Genomic DNA, 26,979 nt, shown 5'->3' on the forward strand with positions numbered 1-26,979 from the left:
ATTTTCAGCATTTAAGCTGTCCTGTCTCCTTAGGAGTCATCAATTTCTGCTAAAGGAAAAGGAGCCAAACATTAGGATTTTCTTTTTTCCTCTTATCTTTGATCCATAACATCTTACAGCACTGTTAGCTCTTTGATGCTTTCAAATAATACTTTATTGTAAATAATTTTTTACAATTATCTAGTTGTTCTTAGTCGGAAGTTTGGCCCAATTTAGCTTATCTGTCATTGGTAGAAGCAAAACTCTAAATTTATTTTTTTATGCTTAGTTTGGTACAGTCCTTATTATCATTGCTATCTTCTGCACTGTGCTATGTCTGATGTATAGAAGATAATGTAACAAGAACAAGAAAACACAAATAATATGTTTCTCATTAAGTTTTCCAGATGGATATGTCTGGCCAGCACAGATCAACAACTCAGATATTTTTCTTAAGTTTTATTATATTACAAGTGCACATCATCATCTTATCCACCCATTTTTTACTGCTCCTGCTTCTGAGGTCCTCAGGTCAGTTCCAGCCTTCAGCCACTCTTATATTTCAACTATTCCACTGACAATAGATTCTGGATCCTCACTCCACTATATCTTCCTGTTTTGTGTGAATATATATATGTGTGTGTGTGTGTGTGTGTGTGTGTGCAATGTTATTCCAAGAATCAATTAAAACAATGTCACAGGGAGGGGCCAAGATGGCAGAGCAGCATGGAAATTCTCAGCCTCTCTCATCCCTGAATACAACTAGATCAGCAAGAAACCATTTTGCACACATAGAAAATTGATCTAAGGATTAACGCAACAATCTACGTAACCTGAGCCACAGAATTCAGCAGGTACGTGGCACAGAGAGGTGAACTGGGGGGTGGCACAGAGAGGTGAACTGGGGGTAGAGACGCCATGGAGGGTAGGGAGCTATTTTGTTTGCAGAGAGAGGACAGAGACAGGGGAGAGAGTACAGGAAAAGCACTCCCCCTTAAAGCAGCTGGAGAGAAAGAGAAAGAGTAGAAACACCCAGAAGGGTCTGAACAACAAAGGGGAAAAGGAGAAAGGAGAGGGTTTCAATACCATTAGGACTCTGTAAACAGAGGAGTGCAGAGTCAGAAAATCTGCAGTTTGATACCTGGTGGTGCTCTCATGGGAAGGGCAAATCCCCAGGAGGAGACAGCGAGGTCTGAGGGATCCTCAGGCCACATGGGGGAGGCCTCCTGCTGGGAGGACATTTGGTAGAGGCCATGTGACCTCCCCATGGGAAAAGGTCCCAGCAGACCCTAGAGAATAGCCATTTATGCTAGTGTTGGAACAAGGACACTAGGGAACCATGAAGCCTGGCACCAGTTGTGTGTTGTGATTTGCCATAGTCCCTGAACCACTGCTGCTACATGATAGCACAAACTTTTTCTGGGGTGGGCTGGCACCCAGACAGTCTCTGGGCCTCTCCAGCAACATGGTTGCATGAGTGTTCCCGTGGATAAGCCAGCACCCAACACTTGCTTGGCAAGACCCTCCCCCAGAGGGTAAAAGCAGGCCCAAGCTGCAGGGCCCTCAGAAGTGAAGGGTTTGGAAACACAGCCCAATCTTAGATAACATTCAGGACAGAGGTGCCACCTTGCAGGCTGATGCCTTGGTCATGGACAGTGCAGAAGCAGGGAGTGAAATAAGGCCAGAGACAAAGGAGGAGTGCCTAATGGCCAGTAAATGAGAGCACAGAGTTCTGATGCAAGAGACTGGGAACATACATGATGCCATTTTCAACTCTCCCACTCCTGCACATACACACACCTGTGCAAAAAACTGATCCATCCCACTATCCAGCAGGCTGTCATTAAAAATAAAAGAGGAGATAAATAGTTTCTCAGATAAACAATACATAAATAATTCATAACCACTAAACTGGCTGTGCAAAAATTTTTAAGGGAAAATCTCTGAGGGGAGAAAAGACAAAAACAAACAAAAAAGAACAAAAGCAACAAAGGCTAGAAAGGACCAGTAAACATCACCAGAAACTTCAACTCTACAGGAAATACAAAGGCAATAAATTCATATCTTTCAGTACTCACCCTAAATGTCAATGGACTAAATGCTCCAGTCAAAAGACAAGGGGTAACAGAATGGATAAAAAAAGAAGATCCGGGACTCGGGTAGGAAGATGGCAGCATAGGAGGATGCTGGGCTCAACTCGTCCTGCTGTTCACTTAGATTCTACACACATCTCCATAAATAACCCAGAAAACATCTAGAAGACTAGCAGAACAGACTCTATGGAGCCAAGTGTAGACAAGAGGCTCACAGAAGATGATAGGAAGGGTGGAGAGGCAGTGCACGCTACACAGACTAGCACGAGAGAGCCTGGGTGGTGGAGGGGCAGCCCGACGGCAAGGCAGAGCCCCCAAGTCTGGCTTGCAAAAGCAGAAGGGCTGGACTGCATGAGTTCTGACAGCCAGCAGGACTTAACATCTGGAATGTTAAAACTCAACAGCTCTGCAATCTGAGAGCGCTGAGGGTGAAAGGACACTGGGAGGGAGATTTGCTGAGCCAGGGAAGACAGAGCTCAGCTCAGAGGGGACAAAGGCGCTGGCAAGCGCCATCTCCCTCTCCCATCCCTCAGCTGAAATTCCAAAGGGAACCAATTCCCATCACCGAACTTATTTGCACAGCCCAAACACCCAATGCTGTGCTTCTGTGGATCCATCCCTCCGACAGGTCTGCCTCCCTCCTGGTGCACCAGGGCCCCTTCCAAAGCGGACCATTGAAGGCAAAGCAAGCTGAGTCTGCACCTACAGCCACTGTGCACCTTGCAGATCCACCCTGGCTAATAAGTCTGATCCCATCGAAGCAGCGCCAAAACTCTGGCAGTGTGCAAGTAGCCCATACAGGGGCCACACCACTCCACAGTGAGTCCTGCCCCTGGGAGATGGGAAGACAAGGTGCACACTAGTCTGACTGTGGCCCCAGCGGTGGGCTGGGGGAAAACATCAGGTCTGACTGTGGCCCCGCCCAACAACGCAAATTACTCCAGACAGCACAGAGGAAGAGCCCTGCAGTTCTGCGCCACTCCAGTGACTATCCAAAATGATGAAATAGAAGAATTCTCCTCAAAAGAAACTCCAGGAAGTAGCGACAGCTAATGAACTGATCAAAAATGATATATGCAATATAACAGAAAATGAATTTAAAATACTAGTCATAAAATTAATCGCTGGGCTTGAAAAAAGTATACATGACAGCAAAGAATCAATTGCTACAGAGATCAAGGGACTAAGAAACAGTCAGGAAGAGCTAAAAATGCTATAAGTGAGCTGCAAAATAAAATGGAGGCGATAAGAGCCCGGGTTGAAGAGGCAGAGGAGAGAATAGGTGAATTAGAAAAGAAAATTATAGAAAAAGAGGAAACTGAGAAAAAGAGAAATAAAAAAAAATATCCAGGAGTATGAGGGTAGAATTAGAGAGGTAAATGATGTGATGAAATGTAATAATATACGCATAATTGGGATTTCAGAGGAGGAAGAGAGAGAGGAAGGTGCTGAAGGTGTACTTGAAGAAATCATAGCTGAGATTTCCTTCCTTGATATGGGGAAGGAAAAAGGCATTGAAATCCAAGAGGCACAGAGAACTCCATTCAGACATAACTTGAATCGATCTTCTGCACGACATATCATAATAAAATTGGAAAAATACAAGGATAAAGAGAAAATTCTGAAAGCAGCTAGGGAGAAACATACTCTAACATATAAAGGGAGATTGATAAGACTTGTGACGGATCTATCTACTGAAACTTCACAGGCCAGAAAGGAATGGCAGGAAATCTTCAATGTGATGAACAGAAAAATTATGCAGCCGAGAATCCTTTATCCAGCAAGTCTGTCATCCAGAATAGAAGGAGAGATAAAGGTCTTCCCAAACAAACAAAAACTGAAGGAATTCATCACCACTAGACCAGCCCTACAAGAGATCCTAAGGGGGATCCTGTGGGACAAATGCTGCAAGGATCAAAAAGTACCAGAGACATCACTACAAGCATGAAACCTACAGACATCACAATGACTCTAAACCCACACCTTTTTATAATAACACTGAATGCAAATGGACTAAATGCTCCAACCAAAAGGCATAGGGTATCAGAATGGATAAAAAAAAAACAAGACCCATCTATTTGCTGTCTACAAAAGACTCATTTTAGACCTGAGGACACCTTCAGATTGAAAGTGACGGGATAGAGAATTATTTATCATGCTCCTGGAAGTCAGAAGAAAGCTGGAGTAGCCATACTTATATCAGACAAACTAGAGTTTAAATAAAGGCTGTAACAAGAGATGAAGAAGGGCATTATATAATAATTACAGGGTCTATCCATCAGGAAGAGCTAACAATTATAAATGTCTATGTGGCAAATATGGGAGCCCCAAAATATATAAAACAATTACTCACAAGCATAAGCAACCTTATTGATAAGAATGTGGTAATTGCAGGGGACTTTAATACTCCACTTACAACAATGGATAGATCATCTAGACACAGGATCAATAAAGAAACTAAGACCCTGAATGATACATTGGAGCAGATGGACTTGACAGATATATTTAGAACTCTGCATCCCAAAGCAATAGAAGATACTTTCCTCTCAAGTGCACATGGAACACTCTCCAAGATTGATCACATACTCAGTCACAAAACAGCCCTTCATAAGTAGAAAAGAATTGAGATCATACCATGCATACTTTCAGACCTCAATGCTATGAAGCTTGAAATCAACCACAGGAAAAAGTTTGGAAAACCTCCAAAAGCATGGAGGTTAAAGAACACCCTACCAAAGAATGAATGGGTCAACCAGGCAATTAGAGAAGAAATTAAGAAACATATGGAAACAAATGACAATGAAAATACAACAATCCAAATGCTTTGGGATGCAGTGAAGGCAGTCCTGAGAGGAAAATACATTGCAATCCAGGCCTATCTCAAAAACAAGAAAAATCCCATATACAAAATCTAACAGCACACATAAAGGAAATAGAATCAGGACACCAAAGGCACCCCAAACCCAGCAGAAGAAGAGAAATAATAAAGATCAGAGCAGAAATAAACAGTATAGAATCTAAAAAAAAAAAAAAAACCTATATAGCAGATCAATGAAACAAAGAGTTGTTTTTTTTTTTGAAAAATAAACAAAATTAGTAAGCCTCTGACCAAGCTTCTAAAAAAGAAAAGGGAGAGGACCCAAATAGATAAAATGGTGAATGAAAATGGAATTATTACAACCAATCCCTCAGAAATACAAGCAAAAAACAGGGAATGCTATGAAAAATTATATGCCAACAAACTGGACTACCTGGAAGAAGTGGAAATATTCCTAAGCACCTACACACTTCCAAAACTCAAACAGGAAGAAATAGAAAAGTTGAATAGACCCATAACCAGCAAATTAATTGAATCAGTTATCAAAAATCTCCCAACAAATAAGAGTCCAGGACCAGATGTCTTCCCTGGGGAATTCTAACAGACATTTAAAGCATAGATAATAGCTATCCTTCTCAAGCGATGCCAAAAAATAGAAAGGGAAGGAAAACTTCCAGACTCATTCTATGAAGCCAGCATTACTTCGATTCCCAAACCAGACAGAGACACATTAAAAAAAAAAAAAAAAAGAACTACAGGCCAATAACCCGGATGAATATGGATGCAAAAATCCTCAACAACATACTAGCAAATAGAATTCAACAGTATATAAAAAGAATTATTCACCATGATCAAGTGGGATTCATTCCTGGACTGCAGGGCTGGTTCAGCATTCACAAATCAATCAATGTGATACATAACAGTAATAAAAGAAAAGAGAAGAGCCATATGATCCTGTCAATCGATGCAGGGAAAGCATTTGACAAAATTCAGCATCCTTTCTTAATAAAAACCCTCGAGAAAATTGGGATAGAAGGAACATACTTAAACATTATGAAGGCCATTTATGAAAAGCCCACAGCTAATATCATCCTCAATGGGGAAAAACTGAGAGCTTTCCCCCGGGGATCAAGAACAAGACAGGGATGTCCACTTTCACCATGTTGTTTAACATAGTGTTGGAAGTTCTAACATCAGCAATCAGACAACAAAAGGAAATCAAAGACATCAAAATTGGCAAAGAGGAAGTCAAGCTGTCACTTTTTGCAAATGACATGATATTATGCATGGAAAATCCGATAGACTCCACCAAAAGTCTGCTAGAACTGATACATGAATTCAGCAAAGTTGCAGGATACAAAATCAATGTACAGAAATCAGTTGCATTCTTATACACTAATAATGAGGCAACAGAAAGGCAAATAAAGAAACTGATCCCATTCACAATTGCACCAAGAAGCATAAAATACCTAGGAATAAACCTAACCAAAGATGTAAAAGATCACTATGCTGAAAACTATTGAAAGCTTATGAAGGAAATTGAAGAAGATATAAAGAAATGGAAAAACATTCCCTGCTCATGGATTGGAAGAATAAATATTGTTAAAATGTCAATACTACCCAAAGCTATCTACACATTCAATGCAATCCCAATCAAAATTGCACCAGCATTCTCGAAGCTAGAACACGCAATGCTAAAATTTGTGTGGAACCTCAAAAGGCCCCAAATAGCCAAAGTAATATTGAAGAAGAAGACCAAAGCAGGGGGCATCACAATTCCAGACTTAGCCTCTACTACAAAGCTGTAATCATTAAGACAGCATGGCATTGGCACAAAAACAGACACATAGAGCAATGGAATAGAATAGAAACCCCAGAACTACACCCACAAAAGTATGGCCAACTCATCTTTGACAAAGCAGGAAAGAATATCCAATGGAAAAAAGACAGTCTCTTTAACAAATGGTGCTGGGAAAACTGGACAGCAACATGCAGAAGCATGAAACTAGACCACTCTTACACTATTCATGAAAACAAACTCAAAATGGGTAAAGGACCTGAATGTGAGACAGGAAACCATCAAAACCCTAGAGGAGAAAGCAGGGAACAACCTCTATGACCTCAGTTGCAGCAGTTTCTTCCTTGACACATCTCCAAAGGCAAGGGAATTAAAAGCAAAAATGAACAATTGGGACCTCATGAAGATAAAAAGCTTCTGAACAGCAAAGGAAACAATCAACGAAACTAAAAGGCAATGAACAGAATGGGAAAAGATATTTGCAAATGACATATTGGACAAAGGGCTGGTATCCAAATTCTATAAAGAGGTCACCAAACTCCACACCTGAAAAACAAATAATGCAGTGAAGAAATGAGCAGAAAAAATGAATAGACACTTCTCTAAAGAAGACATCCATATATATATGTACATATATAATATATATATAATGAAGTATTACTGGACAATTAAAAAGAATGAAATCTTGCCATTTGCAGCTACATGGATGGAACTAGAGTGTGTTATGCTAAGTGAAATTAGAGAAAGACAAATATCATGACTTCCCTCATATGTGGAATTTAAGACACAAAATATATCAACATAAGGGAAGGGAAGCAAAAAATATATATAAAAACAGGGAGTGAGACAAAACATAAGAGACTTTTAAATATAGAGAACAAACTGAGGATTGCTGGAGGGGTTGTTTTTGGGCGATGGGCTAAATGGGCAAGGGGCATTAAGGAAGATACTTGTTAGTATGAGCACTGGATATTATATGTAGGGGAATGAGTCACTGGATTCTACTCCTGATATCATTATTGCACTATATGCTAACTAACTTGGATGTAAATTTAAATAGATAAATAAAAAGAAAACAAAAAACAGTAATTGTTTTATCAGCATGTGAACTTTTTAAATTATTGGTGAACTGGTGAGCAAATAGGCTCATTACCTCACTCTTTTAGCATGCAAATAAGTGTAAATATATATATATATATATATTTGTATATATACGTACATATATATAGTGTGAATATATATGTATATATATGTATATATAGTGTAAATATATATGTATATATATTTTTAAGTGACATATATATGTCACTCATAAAAAATTGTTAAAATGGATAGTTTTCATGTTTTGACTAAAATAATATACTTATGGAAATTAGTGCATGGAAAAACACAAAATACATAGATGCATGTATAATATTTTTCATAGTGGCTTGTAGTAGCACAAACTTGGGAAGATTTGTTAAAATTTGAAACTGTATTATCAGGTTAAAGTTTGCAACAATTAAAATTTTAACTGAAATGATAATCTAATATATAAATTATATGAAAATCAGAACTTATTGTTGGTACATTTTTAAAATAGAGAAAAAGGTATGTTTCAGATCAGTGAAGTTCTTTATCTGGTAAACAAATTACCTTAGCTTTAATTTCTACAATGTCTTTAAAGAAAAAGCATATTAATTTGGCAAATGATAAAAATCTATTAAATATTTCTGAACATGAAGTGACATCAAAAAATTGTTAAATGAAAACAGCAGGTTACACATATTTTTTAACTGATTATATTTTGAAAAATATATTTGTTGTAGATGCATACTATATTCCATACCATACAAACATACAACAACAAATATATTCTCTTATCTCTCCCCTTCATTTGTTTGTTAAAGAACCTGGTTCAGTTCATTGCATCCCAATGCTGAAAGAAGAACTAAAAGACTTGATCAGATTCAGCTTTGATGTTTTTGACAAGAATGCTTCATAGATAGCGCCTATAACGTAGCACATGATGCCTGGTTGTTGTTGTTGTTGTTGTTGTGTGTGAGAAAGAGAGAGAGAGAGAGAGAGAGAGAGAGAGAGAGAGAGATTTACCAGCCATTTATTGCCTTTATATAGGTCCCTTACTTATGAGTTTTAAAATGATGATACTCAAATTCTGTCATGCCTCCTTCATATATTAGCTAGAATGCACTTATAAAGAGAAACTCCGTCATCAATAAATTGGCTATCTTTATAAACAGCTTATATAGGAAAAAGAATACATATTTTATTCTTCTTTATTTATAAATTTTCGTTAACATAAGTTGATTTACTGGCCTTCTCCAAATGCCACCAATAAAGTTTCTTTGTTGTTGTTGTTATCATAATGAACTCACCTTTTAACATATTGATGGGCTCCAAATACTTTTTTAGGAGTTTCATAGCAAAGGAGTGACAAGATTTTACTTATGCTTTAAAATATTACTCTGCCTTCTGAGTTAAAAATAGACAGTGAGGGAGCATGGGTGAAAACTTAGGGGCCAGTTGGAAGGCAATATAATACAGAAGATTGATGTTGGTAACAACGAGGTTGGTAGCAATAGAAGGGGTAAAATGTAGCTAGATTTGGGACCTATTTTGAGGGCAAACCAAGAGAATTTTTTGATAAATTAGGTGTGGAGTATGGGATAAACAGAATACTATTCTAGGCTAACTCCAAGTTTTTTGGGACTGTGCATATGAAATTTCTGGTTCAAATGCTTTAATTTCCCTTCCATGCGCCATACAAGAAAAGTATCAAAAGTTGTAAGTAGCAGTACAGTGAATGTAACCACTTTCCAAAGGAGTTATTCCAATGTCTGGTCATAATCAGTACATTGTGGAGTAACCAGGAGTGAATAGATCTTTACTATAAGCATGCTCTGAGACAAAATGGAGTAATTAATGTACAATGTACAGCACACAAACCTAGAGAACCTAAAATGTTAAAACCCAAAGAAAATCTAGTTTCTAACAGTCTAATTGTCTTACTCCTCCCTTCCCCAAAACCACTAGTATTACTATCAACTGATACATTGCTTCAGTTGAGTATAGTGAAAATAAAATAACCTTAGTGAATTTACCTATGGGAGAGATTGAGACAATCTTATTGAAACAATTTTATTTCTGTAGATGTCATAAAAACCTTCCAAATCTCACCACATTGTGAATTAGATATGTTAGTAGCAAGTGTGGGGGCCAATCAAGAAAATTATAAGAGTGAATAGTGTGAAATATTTTTTTTAAAAGCATGTTCATATGCATACCTGAGACCACAATACCTGATAAAGTAAACTTTGGAGCAAAGAAAATTAGAGACAGAGAGGATATTACATAATCTAGAAGGATAAATCCACAAAGAAGACATAACAATCTTTAATGTGTATGCATCCAAAAAACTGAACATCGGAGTACAAGAAACAAAAACTGATGAAGCTGAAAAGACAAATGGCCACATCCACAATTTTTGTTGGGGGTCTCAACACCTTGTTTTCAGCAAGCAATAGAATTACTAGAGAGAACATCATCAAGAATATTGAAGAGCTGAATAATACAATCATGCAGTAGCAGAATCTACATAACATATGCCAAAATACTCTACTCAACAACAGAGTACACATTTTTTCAAGTTCCCATGTAACCTCATCAAGATAGACCATCTGTTGGGTCATAAAACAAACTTAAACTAATCCAAAATAAGTGAAATATAGAGTATGTTCTCTGACCATAATGGAATCAAACTATCAACAGAAAGCAAGTAGAAAAGTATCTAGACACTTGGAAATTGTAGTTGACATCTATTATTCCAGTTCATTGTTCAGTTCCTTGTTATAAAAGGGAAGAGATTAGAAATAATTGTCTCCTGAGCTGAAGGACATTTCAGACTGGGGAAAAGAAAGCTCACTCAGAATATTTCAGAGCACTGTAGAGAGCAAGGCTAAAGGGAGAGAGACAGTTTAGGAGTCTGTAACATCAGTCTCACCTGACATTAAATTTTGTACTATACTAAAAAAAAAGTACAGCTTGCTGATATTAATTAAATCAGTTTGGTAGCTTATTGGATTTGGAAGGTAAGAGAAAGCTTGCCTACCAGGTTGTGGTGAAGTTCTTAAATTAGAGATGCCTGAAAGAAGGCAAGATTCAGATGCTTACCTAGTGTATAACTCATGAACATCATACTCTATTCTTTATAAATACCACCCAATTTTCTCAATGGTCCCACATAGTTATCTCCTACTTCAAGATTTCCTCCCTGGTTTATGCCATCTGTCAAATAAAGCTTCCATATCTAGACAGGTAAAGAAGTATGCTTTCTGGTGTTTGTATCATTGTTCTATTCGGTCAGGTTAACACTTTGCTTGCCCTACCATGATGTTAGACCAAGATGAGGTACATGGTATTGGGCCACTGATGTGTCTTCATTCGAACTTGTATGTATTTTTTCAATGTTAAAATAAATTTGATTTTAAATTTATTTTTTATTTAAAACAAAAATGATGGCAGTAGCTCTCCTCAAGGAAAAATAAAGGTGGGGATTCTTGCCAGGGTAATTTTGGCAAAGGGATCTTTAGTTATGAACATGGTCAGTATTAGCTTCATCCTTCCTACGTTTAGGAGGATGATGGAAACATGGCAATGAGGCATTACCAATAGGACCTCCAAATAAGACAGTAACCAGGGAGCCTGGCTTGCATACGCAGCAGCTGAGATGCTGCAACTTTTTACTCGCCATGGTCTTTTTCTTCTTTCATTGGAAAAGTGAAGAGTGATAGAACTTGAGTAACAACTAAGCAATCCTAATTACAGACTTGTTATTATTGGGGTGAGAGTATATAGAAGATTTTGTAGCATTTCTATACATTTATGGACACTCCCTTCTATCCACTTCACCATAGCACTTCCTCTGCCTTCCAAACCAACAATAGCAGTGTGAAATGGCATAAGGAATACCAAAACAGAACATTTCCAGAGAGAGATATGGAGAACACACAGGGTGGAAACCAAGGGGGCTGGTTCAGGATCACAGTAAGTGTCCTGGCACAAAGCAGGGAATGTGCTGGAGAGGCAGATCAAGGGGAGTTGTGTGGGTCTCATATAGAAATGCTAGGAACTTTGTTGAGGACAAGAGGAGATAACATCCTTGATCAACTAAGAGCAGGTTCCCACAAAAAATACAAAGGAAACAGGTTGACTGAAAGAAGGTCACAGGAAGTTGACTAAAGGCAAAAGTTGAAACTACTGCCAAGGATATGGAGCAACTCCTCACCAGATGACACAGCATTCGGCTCAAGTTGACTATGGAGGTGTAGACTCTAAATTCATTTTCAGAAAAATAGGTAAGGTTTTCAATGCATAGGATTTGCTGGAACATTATTAAAAGGATATCATTTTAAATATCTAAATTTTATTGTTTGGAAGTTAAATATTTGAATTGGGAGAATGGATGATTAGAAAATCCATGGCGGCAAAATAAAAAGTTAAAATCATGTCAAAAGTCCTACTTTAGAAGTCTTTTAAAGTTGAGTAGACCCGGGTTGGGTCTGTTCTACAGTCTTAGTGCCCTGTTGTCTCCCTTCTCTCCCATCCCTTCTTTTCACCCTTAGATTCCTTACGGAATAAAGTATAACAAGACATGGTTACTAAACTCAATCCAAAATCACTGTAGTGTCCCCTTCACCATGGTCGATGTAAGAAAGGATGGTGAATCCAGATGTGTGGTGAATCCCCTCCATAGGGAGGTGAAAGAGATGGCTCAGCAGGGGCCACAGCCTCTGACACTATTACTGTTGCCTTCAATTCCTGTAGTTCCATTATTTAAAAGACCGGGCCCAGTTCTTTATCCAGGATGGTAGTGCTGCCTCTGCATTGAAGGATATCAACCACAAGATTTGTGATGAGGAAAATAAAAAGGTATGTGTTGAAGATATTACCCGTACCTAGTCCCAATGCAATAAGGCAGGCCAGTGGCTGGTCGTCTTCCTTATAATGAGAGTTCCTAGTGCTTATCCCACCTCTCCTTCTTGTATCTATACGTGTCAATATCTCTGCTGTACCTTACTCTGTTTTTGTTACTTACTATTCTTATCACTCTCAGAATAAATTGGAGCCAGAAGAAATGGAGAAGCTAAAGTTAATGAAGACTTGATGCCCATTGTGTGTTCATACCCAGACCTACTCTTCTTCCCCCAACCCCCAACTTCCCTATACCATGACAGACTCAGTGGCTCTCACTACCTTTCTCTGCAGCTGACCATGAGAAAATGCTATGATATTGTCCAAAAATGTCTTGACCTCCATAAACTTCGTTTTGACCCAGGTACAATTGACAGCAGTAATTCTAGGGGATTGCCTGGGAGTGACACTCAGAGATGGTGATCAAGGAGAGGCTGGTGCTGGTCCTGGACCCCTCTCAGCCTTCTGATTACATTCTCTCACCTTTCTGAAGAGTTGGTGGACTATGATATTGCTATAATACTGAATTGAAGAAACTGCATATCTGCCACCCTGCAGATCATCAAAGAGAATTTCTCCAAGATAAGGCCTTATGCCTTATACTGCTGGTATTATGGTAGGGGGTGGAACAAATGTGGTGGAGGGAAGGCTTATTTCTGAAGCCCTAGATAGTAACAGTCACTCTAATTCTTCTTCACCAAAAGCTTTTGTCCTTGAACTTGTGCAAGAACAAACTGTATCAGCTGGATGGCCTGTCTGATGTTATACAGATAGTCCCCACAGTCAAGATCTTGAACCTGTCCAAAAATGAGGTGGGAAGAGGGAAGCAGATCAAAGTTGGGGTTGACAGTGGGTAGTAGTGCTTCTCAGAGTGCCAACTGACCAGAGGCAGGAGAAGGTACCTGAGGGGGTGGGTGGGGACTAAGAGTGCAAAGGCCCAGGTGTCTCTTTATTCCTGGGACATTTTTCCAGGTTTCTTCCTACATTTTTCAGGTACAGTCAGCCTGGGAGTTAAGCAAGATGAAAGGGCTGAAGCTTGAAGAGCTGTGACTAAAAGAGAGAACACCTTATACAGCACAAACAAGTCCACCTATATAAGGTCTGTGGTAACCTCTGTCACCCATCCTGGGGACCTTTGCACGTTGGAAGTCTGAATTACCCCTGAGAGTGCCTCTCTAAAGGATGTGGTAGCACTGGTCCTCTAGGAAGACCACAGACCCCTCCCTCCTCTCTCTGTGTCTCTTACCTGTGCTCAGAGGTATTTCCCTTCCTATGACCTGCTCACTTGTTCTCTTGGTCTGGGCTCTGTTTACCCATTCTGCACCTGGTTTTCCCTAGTATTCCTTCCCATGAAAATGCTCCAGGAATCAGGGCATCTTCTCTTCAGGAACAGGAGTAACCACCTTGAGCCAGATTCTGTGACCTGAACTGAGAAGGGTCCTCCAGCCCAGGGCCTCATGCTGATACCAGCCTTCCTGCATTCCTGCTTCTCACCAAGAGGAGCCCTATTTCCCTTGAAACAAATGGGCCCCCTCTCTAATCCCAGGTGGCCATGATCGTTTTCCTGCCCCATGATGAGGGCCAAGGTCTTGGGGTGCTACCATCATGGCATCTGTGTGTTCCTCTGACCCAATGCCAGGAACTGGCCCTCTTTCGGAGAAACCAGGTTTCCCTGAGTCAAGTGGCCAGAAGTGGGTGACTGCCAGTGAGCAGAGGGCTTCCTGAGGCAGGAATGAAAGTCAGAGGGAAGAGGTACTTGAGATAGAAGGACAGGACTCTCAGAGGCAACCCCCATACATGTCACATCATCCTAACTGGTCCTTCAGAGGAGCCCTGGGTGGCCCAGCACAGGTATGATTCCTCAGGCTAGGAACCAATTGAGATAGGCACAGGGGCAGGAGGGAAGGTAGTGATCGTAAGAGGGGGCCACAGACCATCAGCCCCATGCTGACTTGGGCTTGACCCTCTACTCATTCAAGGGAAGCTCTTCTGCCCCCGTAGCTGCCTTGTTCCCCATGCTCAGCTCAGGATGAGCTCACACAAGTGACAAAACTTCAACCAGAGTCCAGTGGGCACCAAGCCCAACACCTTCATGTTTTCCATTCCTACCTTGGGTGCCAGGGCCAGCCAGGGCAGATGAAGGAAAGGGCAGCAACTAGGGGGCCACTTCCCCCTTCTCTCTTCTTCTCTGACCACCACCACCATAGAACTTTTTTTCCCCTTTCCTTGTGCTTTTTTTTCCTCTTCTTCCTCTATCACTACTCCCTTATGTCCCTCTCACCTCTCTCCTCCCACCTTCACTCCCCCTCGGTCTTCACTTTCCATCCCTGCCTCTTGAGCCCTGCCTCACTCACCTCCCTTCTCCAGCATTCTGGGTCATTCCTGAGGGGTATCATGGTCCTGCAGAATGCTGGACCGCTAGTGAGGTAGCAGAGCCCTGGGCACCCACCCCATACCCTCTTTTCTCTGGAGCCTTCAGTGGGAACCTGGAGGAAGGAAGGAAGGCAGGGAGGGGGAGGCATCCCTAGAGCCTGGGATCCAAATATTGCTTCTTGTGATACTGGAGAAGACAATCAAGACAGTTTAGGTGGGAGCTACCCAGGAGGAAGAAGAGACAGAGGGAGAGAACTTTTACAGCCTAAACTATCATTTATTTCTTTCTATTTTTGGTTTTGAAAAGTGCCATCAGAGATTGTTTCCCCACATTGTTATGCCTGGTAAGTGCCTACATTCATCATTGTCTCCTCTTATTAACATTGATGACTTCCACAAGCGCCCTACAGCTTTTTGGGGGACTTACATAGGTTATGTTTTTGTATCTGACCTTAGCCTTTTAGGGTCCATAGACTCCTGAAAAAAGCATGGCTATTCTTTTTTTCTTCCTGGGAAAAAATGCCCTTAAACACACACACACACACACACACACACACACACACACACACATACACACACACACTCACTCTCTGTCACTCACCTATTCACCCAAGTTTGCATATAATAATAGAGGCATCTGGGACCCTCTGTTGAAGACTCCTACTGTAGTCTTGCTGATAAAATTTTGGGGGCCATTTCACATAGGAACTCTGACCTTTGTTCCCCTTGGACCTATTCATGCCCTTTTTTCATCCATTGCAACATTCATGGCATGCACTTCTGACTTCCTCTTCCTTCCTCAGGATGGCCAGGTGTTACCAATTTAATTTGGTATATATATATTATATAAATGCATATTATTGGTATATATATATATATATATATATATATATATATATATATATGGTGTATATTATACCAATATAATTTATATTGAAGTCCCCAAGATAATAACACCTTATAAGGTGAGGATGGACCAAGGAAGATTTGGGATGTTGCAAGGGAGGCTTTGTCTACCACATAGTTTCAAGGCATCTTTTGATAAGAAGAAAACTATAAAGGATTTTAGATTCTTACGAATTGAATCCTTCCATTTCTGCTTCAGTAAGTACCCTTGGGACCATGAGGCAGAAGAGGACTGGAATGGGACAGGCCACCCAAGCATCGATCTGTTACTGGGTTGAGGGGAACTTTCATGTCCCCTTGGTGGCCCAAACCACAGAGATAGCCCATTGCCTTTGTTCCTCTTCAGATATTACTTGATCTATGACTCTGGAGATGAACAGGGTCTCCTCAATGCTTGGCATGATGAGGCGTGCTTCTCCCTGACCATTCCCTTAAACCCTGAAGATGCAGCATTGTGAGTATCACAGCTCAGACTCTGCTCTTAGGCTATGTGTCTCCCCAGCAAACACGGGTCAGCTCCTAGAAACATCTACACTGCCTAGAAACATATATACCACATTCTGTCCCTCTTTTTTTCTAGAAACAGCTTGGAAGAATACTTCAAGGATACCAGGGACATTAAGAAGGTTGAGGACTCTGGTAAATGTATAAAGCAAGATCATCATGGGAAAGGGGATGTGAAGGGAACATATATAGAGGCTGATGACCTGACCCTTACTTCTCTTTTCCCTACAGACCTGTGGATTCAGCTTTTAAGCATACAAAGTATGACATTGTTGACTCCCTCTATATGTTGCCCAAAACTCAGCATGACTTTCACTCCTATGTGGTAGACCTGAGCATCTGGATGGCGACCATGTATTTCCTGCCTTAGGCAGACCATGAAAATCAGAAATGGGTAGGAGGTGTAGAAGGATACTGAGAGCCTTAGCAACTGTTCTTTACCTTCCCTGCTCTATTTTTCTGTCAATGGGGTTTTTAAAGAAGGTGAGTGCAGAGTCCCCTCCCCTGATTCTGCACTATATCCTGCCCCTGGCTTGGCCACCTCCCAATTCTCCTGGCTTTCCAAGTTACTTCCTTTCCTTTCCTTTCCTTTCCTTTCCTTTCCTTTCCTTTCCTTTCCTTTCCTTTCCTTCTTTCCCTTCCCTTCCCTTCCCTCCCTTCCCCTCCCCTCCCCTCTCCTCCCCTTCCCTTCCCTTCCTTCCTTTTATTTTCTTCCCTTCCCTCCCCTTTTGATTCCCTTTGTGTTCTCCCATCCCCACCTTGCCCCCAGACTATCTTGGTCTGACGTACATCCATGCCTTTCTTCCCCAACACAGCTTACATGTTAGAGGCACAGGCTGTGGGATTTTATAGCTCTCATCTGAGTTCCTTACTCTGTTACTTTGGTCCCATTACCTAACCTTCCAGTTTCCTCTTTTGTGAAATAAGCCAGTAATACCCTTATCTTGGGCTGCTTTACAAAATGAATCAAGTGAACACATATTTATCAGAGGATCCAATACATTTTGGGGGTCCTATCTCTTGGAGTTGATTATCCCTACTTTTTCCCTCTAAGTCCTTGAAGCCCCCTCATATCTACCAGTGAAAAACCTATCTGGCTCCCATCAGGGTGCTGCAAGACTATCAGGTAAAACCCTGAATGGGGAATATTGCTTGTGTTAAAAGTATGTACAACTCTAAAGTGACATTGCTGTTTGTTGTCATTGAAGTGGAAGGAAATTCTCAAGGTTCTCTCTGTGCTTTCACCTGGACCTTCATCTTGACTTCTGATAGCAATTCCAAGTAAGTGCTGTGTTGTGTGCACTGCATGGGAACAAACACCCATCTCTGGCTGAGGCCAGTGGTGTAGGAATGTGGTACAGCATAGAGGTTTTCTCAGTATTTTGGAAAGACAACAGATAGAACTAAGGAGAGTTCTAGGTTAGTGGTTAAGTGTATGGACTCTGGAGTCAGAGTACCAGATTCTTTTCCTGACCTCAACACTCACTAGCCAGCTGAGTGACCTTGGTCAAGTTATAACACCTCAGTGACTGACTGTATTACTCTGAAAATGGGGATTGGAGTGCCCATTCCTTGTGCTGCTGTAAAGGGTAAATGCATTAGAATTAAATCTGCATACCTAGCTAAGCTGGTCGACAATCCCTCCAAAAATAGTCTCTGTAGGGTACCAGAAGTACCAGCCAAGGAATCCAGGGGCAGGCACAGTAAGGGTATGGGAAGAATCTGATTGCTAAGTGACAGTGAGAGCAGGATTGTTGTTGGGTGTGGGGTTGTCCATTTCTCTAGTTGTCTGAGGGCCCAACTTTCTCCCAGTCTGTGCATTATGAATGATGACTGTGAGGAATACCAAGACCAAAGAAACTCAGAACACCTTCTCCTTTCCAGTACCCACACCCTTCTCAAACTGCATGCCCACCATCTCCCAGAAGCAGCAGGAAATGATGCAGGTTTTCTGCACTCAGTCTTGGACAAACCTCCTGTGATCTCAGAAGTGAGTGCTTAGAGTCTCTAAGGATAAGAGGGAGCTAGGAGAAATGAGGAATGGATAATAGGAACTTGAAGTTACTTTGTATAAAATAACTATTTGGATGCTGTACTTCCAAAAAAAAGTAAGCTCATGAAAAAGGTATATTAATTTTACTGTGAAATATGTAAATAATTTAAAAATAATATTATGTTGAGATGACATGAGCATGTATATGTAAAGTCCTAAGGAAACTACCAAAACAATATTAGAATTAATAAATAAGTTTGGCATTGTTTCTGGATACAAAATAAATATACAAGAGTAACTTTTGTTACTATACACTAGTAATAAACAATCAGAAAATGAAATTAAGAAAACATTACATTTACAGTAGCATCCAAAATAACATACTTAGGAAATAGACCCATAAATACGGAAAACAAATTGATGTTTACCAGGAGAGAGGGGATGGAGGATGAGCAAAATGGGTAAAGAAGAGTGGGAGGTATAGGCTTACAGCTGTGGAATGAATAAGTCACAAGGATATAAGTTACAGCACAGGAAATATAGTCAATGGTATAGTAATAGCATTGTATGGTGACAGATGGTAACTACACTTATGGTGAGCACAGCATAACGTATAGACTTATTGAATCACCATATTGTACACCTGAAACTAATGTACAATTGTGTGTCAACAATACTTCAGGAAAAAAATTTAAATAACATACTTAGGAAACAAATTTAATAAAATAAATGCAAAATATATACTCCAAAAATCTGTAAAACATTATTGAAGTAAATTTTAAAAGACCTAAATAAGTACAAAGTATATCATGCTCCTGAATCAGAAGACTTACGATTGTTAAGATGGCAATACACCCCAAATTAATATACAGATTCAGTGCTATCCATATCAAAATCTCAGCTTGTTTCTTTACAGAAATTGATGAGTTAATACTAAAATTCATATGAAAATCCAATGAACCCAGAATAGACAAAATGTTCTTGAAGAATAAAGTTGGGAGACCCATACTTCCCTATTTTAAACCTTACTACAAAGCTAAAGTTATCAATACCATATGGTACTGCCTTAAAGATAAACATATAGTTTAATGTAATAGAATTAAAGTACACACACACACAAACATACACACCCTCACCTTTATGAACAATTTATTTTCAACCAGAGTTCCAAAAATATTCAGAGTAAAGAATAGTCTTTTCAACAACTGGTTAAAAAAATAACTGGGTATCCACCCACAAAATAATTAGTTTGTATCCCTATCTCACACCATGTACAAGCATAAATCACCATAAAAATCTTAAAAGCGGTGTCTGTGCCCACTGGCCCTCTGTTCCATCCTGCAGCTACCCACTGCCTTCTCACCACCCACCATGGCTTTCCTGCACACCAGCCATGTTCTGTCTGAGGTTGCCACCACCTTCCACTGAGGCCTTGCTGCCGTGACTTCTGCCAGAGCCAGCTCCTGGTGGACCCGTGTTGGGATGGGGCCCCCAGATCCCATCCTGGGAGTCACATAAACCTTTAAGAGAGGTGTCAACAGCAAAAAAAAAATGGTAGTTGGTGCCTACTGAGATGATAACGGAAAGCCTTATGTGCCTTATAGTGTTCAGAAGGCAAAGGCCCAGATTACTGCCAAAAAATTTGACAAGGAATACCTGTCCATCGCAGGATTTGGTAAATTTTGTAAGGCATCTGCAGAACTAGCCCTGAGTGAGAACAATGAAGTGTTGAAAAGTAGCTGGTATGTCACCATACAGACCATTTCTGGAAATGCGGCCTTGATGATTGGAGCCAGTTTTTTTAAAAGATTTTTTAAGTTAAGCCAAGATGTCTTTCTGCCCAACCATCTTGGAGAAATTACACACCCATCTTCAGGGATGCTGGTGTGCAATTACATGATTATCAATACTAAGGCCCCAAGACATGCAGCTCTGACTTTATAGGCACTATAGAGGACATTTTGAAAATGCCACAGCAAAGTGTTCTCCTTCATGCTTGTGTCCACAGTCCAGGAGTGGACCCTTACCCTGATAAATGGAAGGAAGCAGCAACAGTGATGAAGAAAAACAATTTCTTTGTGTCGTTTTACATGTCCTACCAAGGCTTTGCCAGTGGTGATGGCAAAAAGATGCCTGGGCTGTATATCACTTCATCTTCATCAAACAGGGAATTACTGTTTGTCTCTGCCAATCCTATACCAAGAACATTGGCTTATACAGTGAGCATGTGGGAGCCTTCATTGTGGTTTGCCAAGATGCTGTGAGGCCAATCACAAATGAAGATCTTGATGCATCCCATATATTCCAGCCCTCCAATCAATGGGACCCAGATTGCTTCAACTATCCTGACCAGTCCTGACCTGCAAAAACAGTGGTTGCAGGAAGTAAAAAGCATGGGCCATCACATAATTTGCATGCAAATTCAGCTGGTCTCCAACCTCAAAAGGAAGACTGCCCCCAACTGACAGCGCATTACTGACCAGATTGGTATGTTTTGTTTCACAGGACTAAAACCTGAACTGGTTTAGAGGCTGAACAAGGAGTTCTCCATCTACATGACAAAGGATGGCTGCATCTCTGTGGCAAGGGTCACCTTGCGCAACGTGGGCTATCTTGCCCATACCATTCAACAATCAAGCATTGAATGCATTTCTCAGAAAAGGACATGGAATAAAGTAGGGCAGAGGCATCTGTGGATGGTGTCTGAAACTTTGTGGCTTAAAACCAAACTCCTGCTCATCCTTTAACTTAAGCTGTTCCAAAAGAGTTTACATGTACAATAAAGACATAGCCCAAAAAACCTCTTGATTATGTCATTGCAATATTTCAGAAGTTTTAACTGAAGCACGTTATAGTGTTGGGGGTACCTCTGTAGAACCAGCATGAGAATAGCATCTACAAGAAGATTTGGGGGAAAGACCTAGTTCTAATATTAGCAGTCAGCCTTGTATTTGTCCTTCTGTGATTGAGCAAACTTATCAAAAGACCTTGTTACAGAAATCTTGTTTCATGAAAACCAGTAAGCCTGCGGCCACTGCAGCGAGGAAAATAAAAGATGCTGTTTCTTGTCTTAAGAAAAAAAAACTTTTCTTTTTAATACTTTCAGGCATTTTATTGTTCCCCTCTTCTCCCTTATCATTGCTGTTCTTTTCTTTAGGCACAGAGATCTATAACTAGCCTAGATTCTCATCCTATTCTACTGCATGATTGGCCCTCAACCCCATCCTATATGATTTACTTATTTGAGGAAAAAAGAACATAACTTACCACTCATCCCATACCCTCACCTTTCTCATCAGAGAATAGCAGAGAGTAGGTAACTACACTTTACTTCAACATCCTCTACAATGATTTTTTTTTTTATTGTCTCCTGTCGGGATGTCACCTCTGCCCATTTGGAACTTTTACTTCGTTCAGTGTGGTTGTGCATCTCATATCATGAGCAAGAGATGCAGGGCCCAACAAGGAAAGAGGATATCTGGGCTTTGGATTTAACCTTTGTGTACTGCCAGCTGGGCTCACACTTCACCCTTTGGAAAGATAACCACCATCTGCTCCAATAATGTAAACTTATTTCAGCCTTGTTTCTCTCTGTTAAAATAAAGCTATTGCAGACCCCAAAAAAGTCTTAAAAGAGGGGTTCCTGGCTGGATCAGTCTGCAGAACATGCAACTCTTCATACCAGGGTCATGAATTCAAGCCTCCCATTGGGTATAGAGTTTACTTTAAAAATTTTTTAAAAGAAAATATAAGGGTAAATTCTTTGTGCCCTTAAATTAGGCCAACAGTTTGTGACATATAATGCCAAAAGCACAAAAAGAAAAATTTGATCAATTGGACTTCATCAAAATATTTATTTTTTTTCACATCAAAGGACGCTATAATAAAGTGAAAAGACAACCCACAGAATCAGAGAAAATATTTGCAAATCATATATCTGATAAGGAATGTGTATCCAGAATAAATAAAAAAATAAACTCTTAGAATATAAAAAAGAAAAGTAGCCCTGTTAAAATGGTCACAGATCTCAGTATACATAAAAAAGACACGAAAATAATCAAAGGGCACATGGAAAGATACCTAACATCATTAGTCATTTGGGAAATACAAATCAAAATAAAATGAGATACCATTTCACACACTAAGATGGCTACAATTGTTAAGTGAAAATAAATGTTGGCAAAGATGTGGAGAAATTGGAGCACTCATATATTGCTGGTAGGAATGGAAAATGGTGTAGCAACTATGAAAAACAGTTTGGCAGTTTCTCCAAATGTTAAACATGTGTTGAATAGACATTTTTCCAAAGAAGACACCCAGATGGCTAGCAGACACATGAAAAGATGCTCAACATTAGTCATCATTGGGGAACTACAAATGAAAATCACAATGAGGTGCTACTTCACACTGTCAGAATGGCTAAAATTAACAATATAGGAAACAACAGATGTTGGTGAGGATGTGGAGAAAGAGGGACTTATACTGGTGGTGGGAATGCAAATTGGTGTAACCACTGTGGAAAACAGTATGGACGTTCCTCAAAAACTTAAAAATAGAGGTACCCTACAACCAAGGAATTGCACTCTTAGGTATTTACCCAAACAAAGGATACAAAAATATCAATTCTAAGGGGACACATGCACCCTGATGTTTATAGTAGCATTATCAACAAAAGCGAAATTATTAAGAGCCCAGATGTCCACAGAATGATGAATTAATAAAGAAGATATGGTATATATACACATGTATCATGGACTATTACTCAGCCATCAAAAGGAACGATAGCTCACCATTTGCAATGATGTGGATGGAGCTAGAGAGTAGTATGCTAAGTGAAATTAGAGAAAGACAAATACTATATTATTTCACTCTTATATTGAATTTAAGAAACAAAACAGATGAACAAATGGGATGGGGGGGATGATAGACGGGAACAAACCATATGAGACTCTTAAAGATAGAGAACAAACTGAGGGTTGCTGGATGGGAAGTGGGCATGGAATTGGCTAAATGGGTGGTGGGTTTTAAGAAGGGCACTTGTGATGAACACTGGGTGTTATATGTAAGTGACTAATCACTAAATTTTACTCCTGAAACCAATATTACACCATATGTTAATAGAAGTTAAATAAAAAATTGAAACAAAAATATTTAAATATGTGATTACCATGTGACCCAGAGAGTCCACTACTAGAGAAATAAAAACATATTTTAACATGAAAACATGTACAGAAACGTTCAGGGTCACCTGGGTGGCTCAATTGGTTGAGTGTCCAACTTTGACTCAGGTCATGGTCTTGCAGTTTGTGAGTTGGAGCCCTGCATCCAGCTCTCTTCCCTCAACATAGATCCCACTTTGGGTCCTCTGTCTCCCTCTCTCCCTGCACCCCCTCCCCCAGCTCCTGTTCTCTTGCTCTCAAAAATAAATAAACATTAAAAAAATATTCATAGCAGCATTATTCATAATAGCCAAAAAGTGGAAACAACCCAAACATCCATCAATTTGTGAATAAATGAATAAAATGTGATATATTCAAACAATGGACTATTATTCAACAATAAAACATAATGGAGTTTTCATACATGTTTGTACATGGAAGAACCTTAAAACAATTATGCTAAATAAAAGAATGCAGGAACAAAGACCACATATTATGTGAGTCCATTTGTCTGAAATGCCCAAATAGACAAATCCATTGAGATGGATAGCAGAATAATGATTACAGTATTGGGGCACCTGGGTGGCTCAGTTAGTTAAGTGTCTGACTCTTGATTTCAGCTCAGGTCATGGTCTCAATGTTCATGAGATCAAGCCCCATGTGACCTGCTTGGGATTCTCTCTCTCACTCTCTTTCTGCCACTACCCCACTCCTGCTCTCTCTCGAAATAAACACTTAAAAAGTACTAATAGTAATAATAATGATGATGATGATGATGATTACCAGCGTCCAGGAAAAAGGAGGACTAGGAAGTGACTGCTAGTGAGTAAGGAGTTTTATTTAAGGTGATAAAAAAAAATGCTTTGGTATTAGATTGTGGAATTGTGATTATTACAAAATCTTGTGAATATACTGGAAAGACCTTGAAATAACTGTGCTTACTTCACCTTAAAATGGTGAATACAATATGTACATTATAACAACTTAAAAGTTATTATAAAATTATATTTTTAAATGTTGATTTGTTAATTTTTTATTGTCTTTATTTTTATTAAGCTGTTTTTTAAACAACTCTATTTTTGAATTTTAGTGGGCATGGAACTTAGTGATAGACATTTTCACTAGGTCTTTCTTCATTATAACACATAGTGCACATACTGGTACATATGTCCTGGCAAAAAAAAAAAAAAAAAAGTGACATAGATTTAGTACTGCATGGTCAGAATCTCTCTACTATGTTACTAATGGAGATCACCTGTTCTCCCACTCCAGGTGTCTTCAGGACAATGAGTGGAACTACACCACAGCTGGTCAGGTCTTCACTATGCTCAAGGTGAGGTTTGGGAATCACTAAGTGGGTTATAGATGGGTGTTTCTGGATTTTCAGGAAAGCTAAGAAGGTGGAGGCTGGGTGGCCTGGGAATGAAACTCTGGGATCTGGCTCTTCTGATGTCTCAACTCCTTCCCTTCAGAACAAGGGAAAGATCCCAGAGGAAGCCTTCAAACTAAGGTTTGGATGTCCACAATATCTTTGTTCTCTTTTCTCCAGCCAAAGGCCATTATTCATTTATATTTATTGTGCATTTTGTATTTTGTTATTATTTTATGAATATATATGTTACACATATATGTGTTTGTGTAAATATACGAGTACCTAATATAGCAATGCTCAGACAAAAGAGGTAATAATCAACAGGGACCACAAGGACATGGGTAAAATAAAATGGATCACAGGTCCAAGCAGTTGATGTCAGGCATTCACCCTCTGAAAACAACCAGGACCAGTCAAACCTAGGATATCACTAATCCAGGGCACAGCTTAGAGCATTTACCTTCCAGTAGCATCAAATAAAGGTCCAGAAGAAGCCATTTGAGTTCTATTCTAGGAACCTTTTCTCCAGTGCCACAGAGCCAAATATGCCACCACTGCCACTTGCCTCCCCATCCCACCCTCCAACCATTCATGTGCCCAAAACTTCATAATAAGAGAATGATTGGGTGCATGGCAAGGCCATTGTGAAAAGCTGTGCTTTCTCAACAAGACAGTCAGAGGGTAGTGAACTAGGCAATGCCAGGTGTAGATGGATTCAATGAGGATGGCCAGACCAATTTTATATATATATATATATATATATATATATATATATATATATATTATATATTATATATTATATATATATAATATATTATATAAATATATATATATTCCCTACATATTTTCATGTATCTGAGTGTACAGTGAGCAAAGTTGAAATACCAGTTAGATCTGGCAATAAACATTTCCTTCTCATCCTCAACTTAATACTCAGTATATGAGTACATCACATTCTTTCCAGTATGACCCTTTTTTGTAGCCACCTGAAGAAATAGGATAAATTTCCACCTAGAATTTGATGCAGATATCAAGACTGATGGTGCCAAACACACAGAAAGAGGCATGTAATGTGCACATAATGTGTCTGCTAGGGAGAGCACAGTGGAACTCGCAAGATCATTTAAAAATGTATTGAGAAAATAAAGAAAGGGGATTTGGGATTTTTATGGTGTATAAGGGGTGGGGACGTAGTGAGGGTTTCTGCACACAGACTCATGTGGTTTGGTCCTCCATTTGGTGTCAAAGAAGGGGGCATTTAGGTTTTCTAATAAGCTTACCAGATGTGGAGCAGAGGTGAGGTTTAAAGTTGTCAGTGGTCAAGTATAAAAAAGGATCTGATACCTTTTTCCTGACACCTAGAAACAAGCACAGAGAGTTTGTGGAGTTTATGACTCCACAAATGAGAAGTCAGAAGAGTATGTCTCAAAGAACAGGACAAAATCACAGCAAGAGAGCTAAATGAAATGGAGATAATCAATATGCCTGATAGAGAATTCAAAGTAATGGTCACAAAGATACTTATTAGACTTGAGAAAATAGTGGAGGATCTCAGTAAGATCTTCAACAAAGATAAAGAAAATATTTAAAAAGCACCACTCAGAGATGAAGAACTCAATAACTGGAATTAAAAATACACTAGAGGGGAGAGGGATCCAACATGGCAGAGAAGTAGGGGGATCCGAAGTTCTCTCATCTCCCAAACACAGCAGTGTTGAGGCCAAAGGACTTTGGACTCCAAGAATCTGGGCAGCAAAGAGACAGAGTTGCTTCCTGGAACTCACTGGGACAACCTGGCAGGCCACAGGTGCATGATTGCAAACTGGGAGAGACAAAAATGGGCAGTGGAGGAAGAGAGTGGCAGGATCCCCTTCTGCAGAAAGACAAAGGGAAGAGAAAGAGAGGCTGGGGAAGTGTAGGACTGTATTAGGACAAGAGAAAAACCACGGACCAGGACAGAGAAAGATCCAATCTCTAACTACAGGGCTTTCTCCTGACTGGGGATGGCTGCCCT

At 39.8% G+C, this 26,979-nt stretch overlaps 1 protein-coding gene and 2 pseudogenes across 1 annotated transcript; all 3 read left to right on the forward strand.

The window, feature by feature from the left end:
• The first annotated feature begins 11,683 nt into the window (after nt 1–11,683).
• LOC101091773 lies at nt 11,684–15,462 on the forward strand (annotated as a pseudogene).
• A 540-nt stretch (nt 15,463–16,002) lies between these two features.
• On the forward strand, nt 16,003–18,423 carry LOC111556301 (nuclear RNA export factor 2-like). Its single transcript, XM_023248970.1, is given in 8 exon segments — nt 16,003–16,202; nt 16,284–16,391; nt 16,518–16,582; nt 16,687–16,784; nt 16,873–16,924; nt 17,650–17,722; nt 18,254–18,274; nt 18,276–18,423. Coding segments are annotated over 8 exon segments (765 nt in total).
• Nucleotides 18,424–19,805: 1,382 nt separating this feature from the next.
• On the forward strand, nt 19,806–21,181 carry LOC102901268 (annotated as a pseudogene).
• The last annotated feature ends 5,798 nt before the right edge of the window (nt 21,182–26,979 follow it).

Source organism: Felis catus, chromosome X (assembly GCF_018350175.1).
Source record: "Felis catus isolate Fca126 chromosome X, F.catus_Fca126_mat1.0, whole genome shotgun sequence".
NCBI lineage: Eukaryota > Metazoa > Chordata > Mammalia > Carnivora > Felidae > Felis > Felis catus.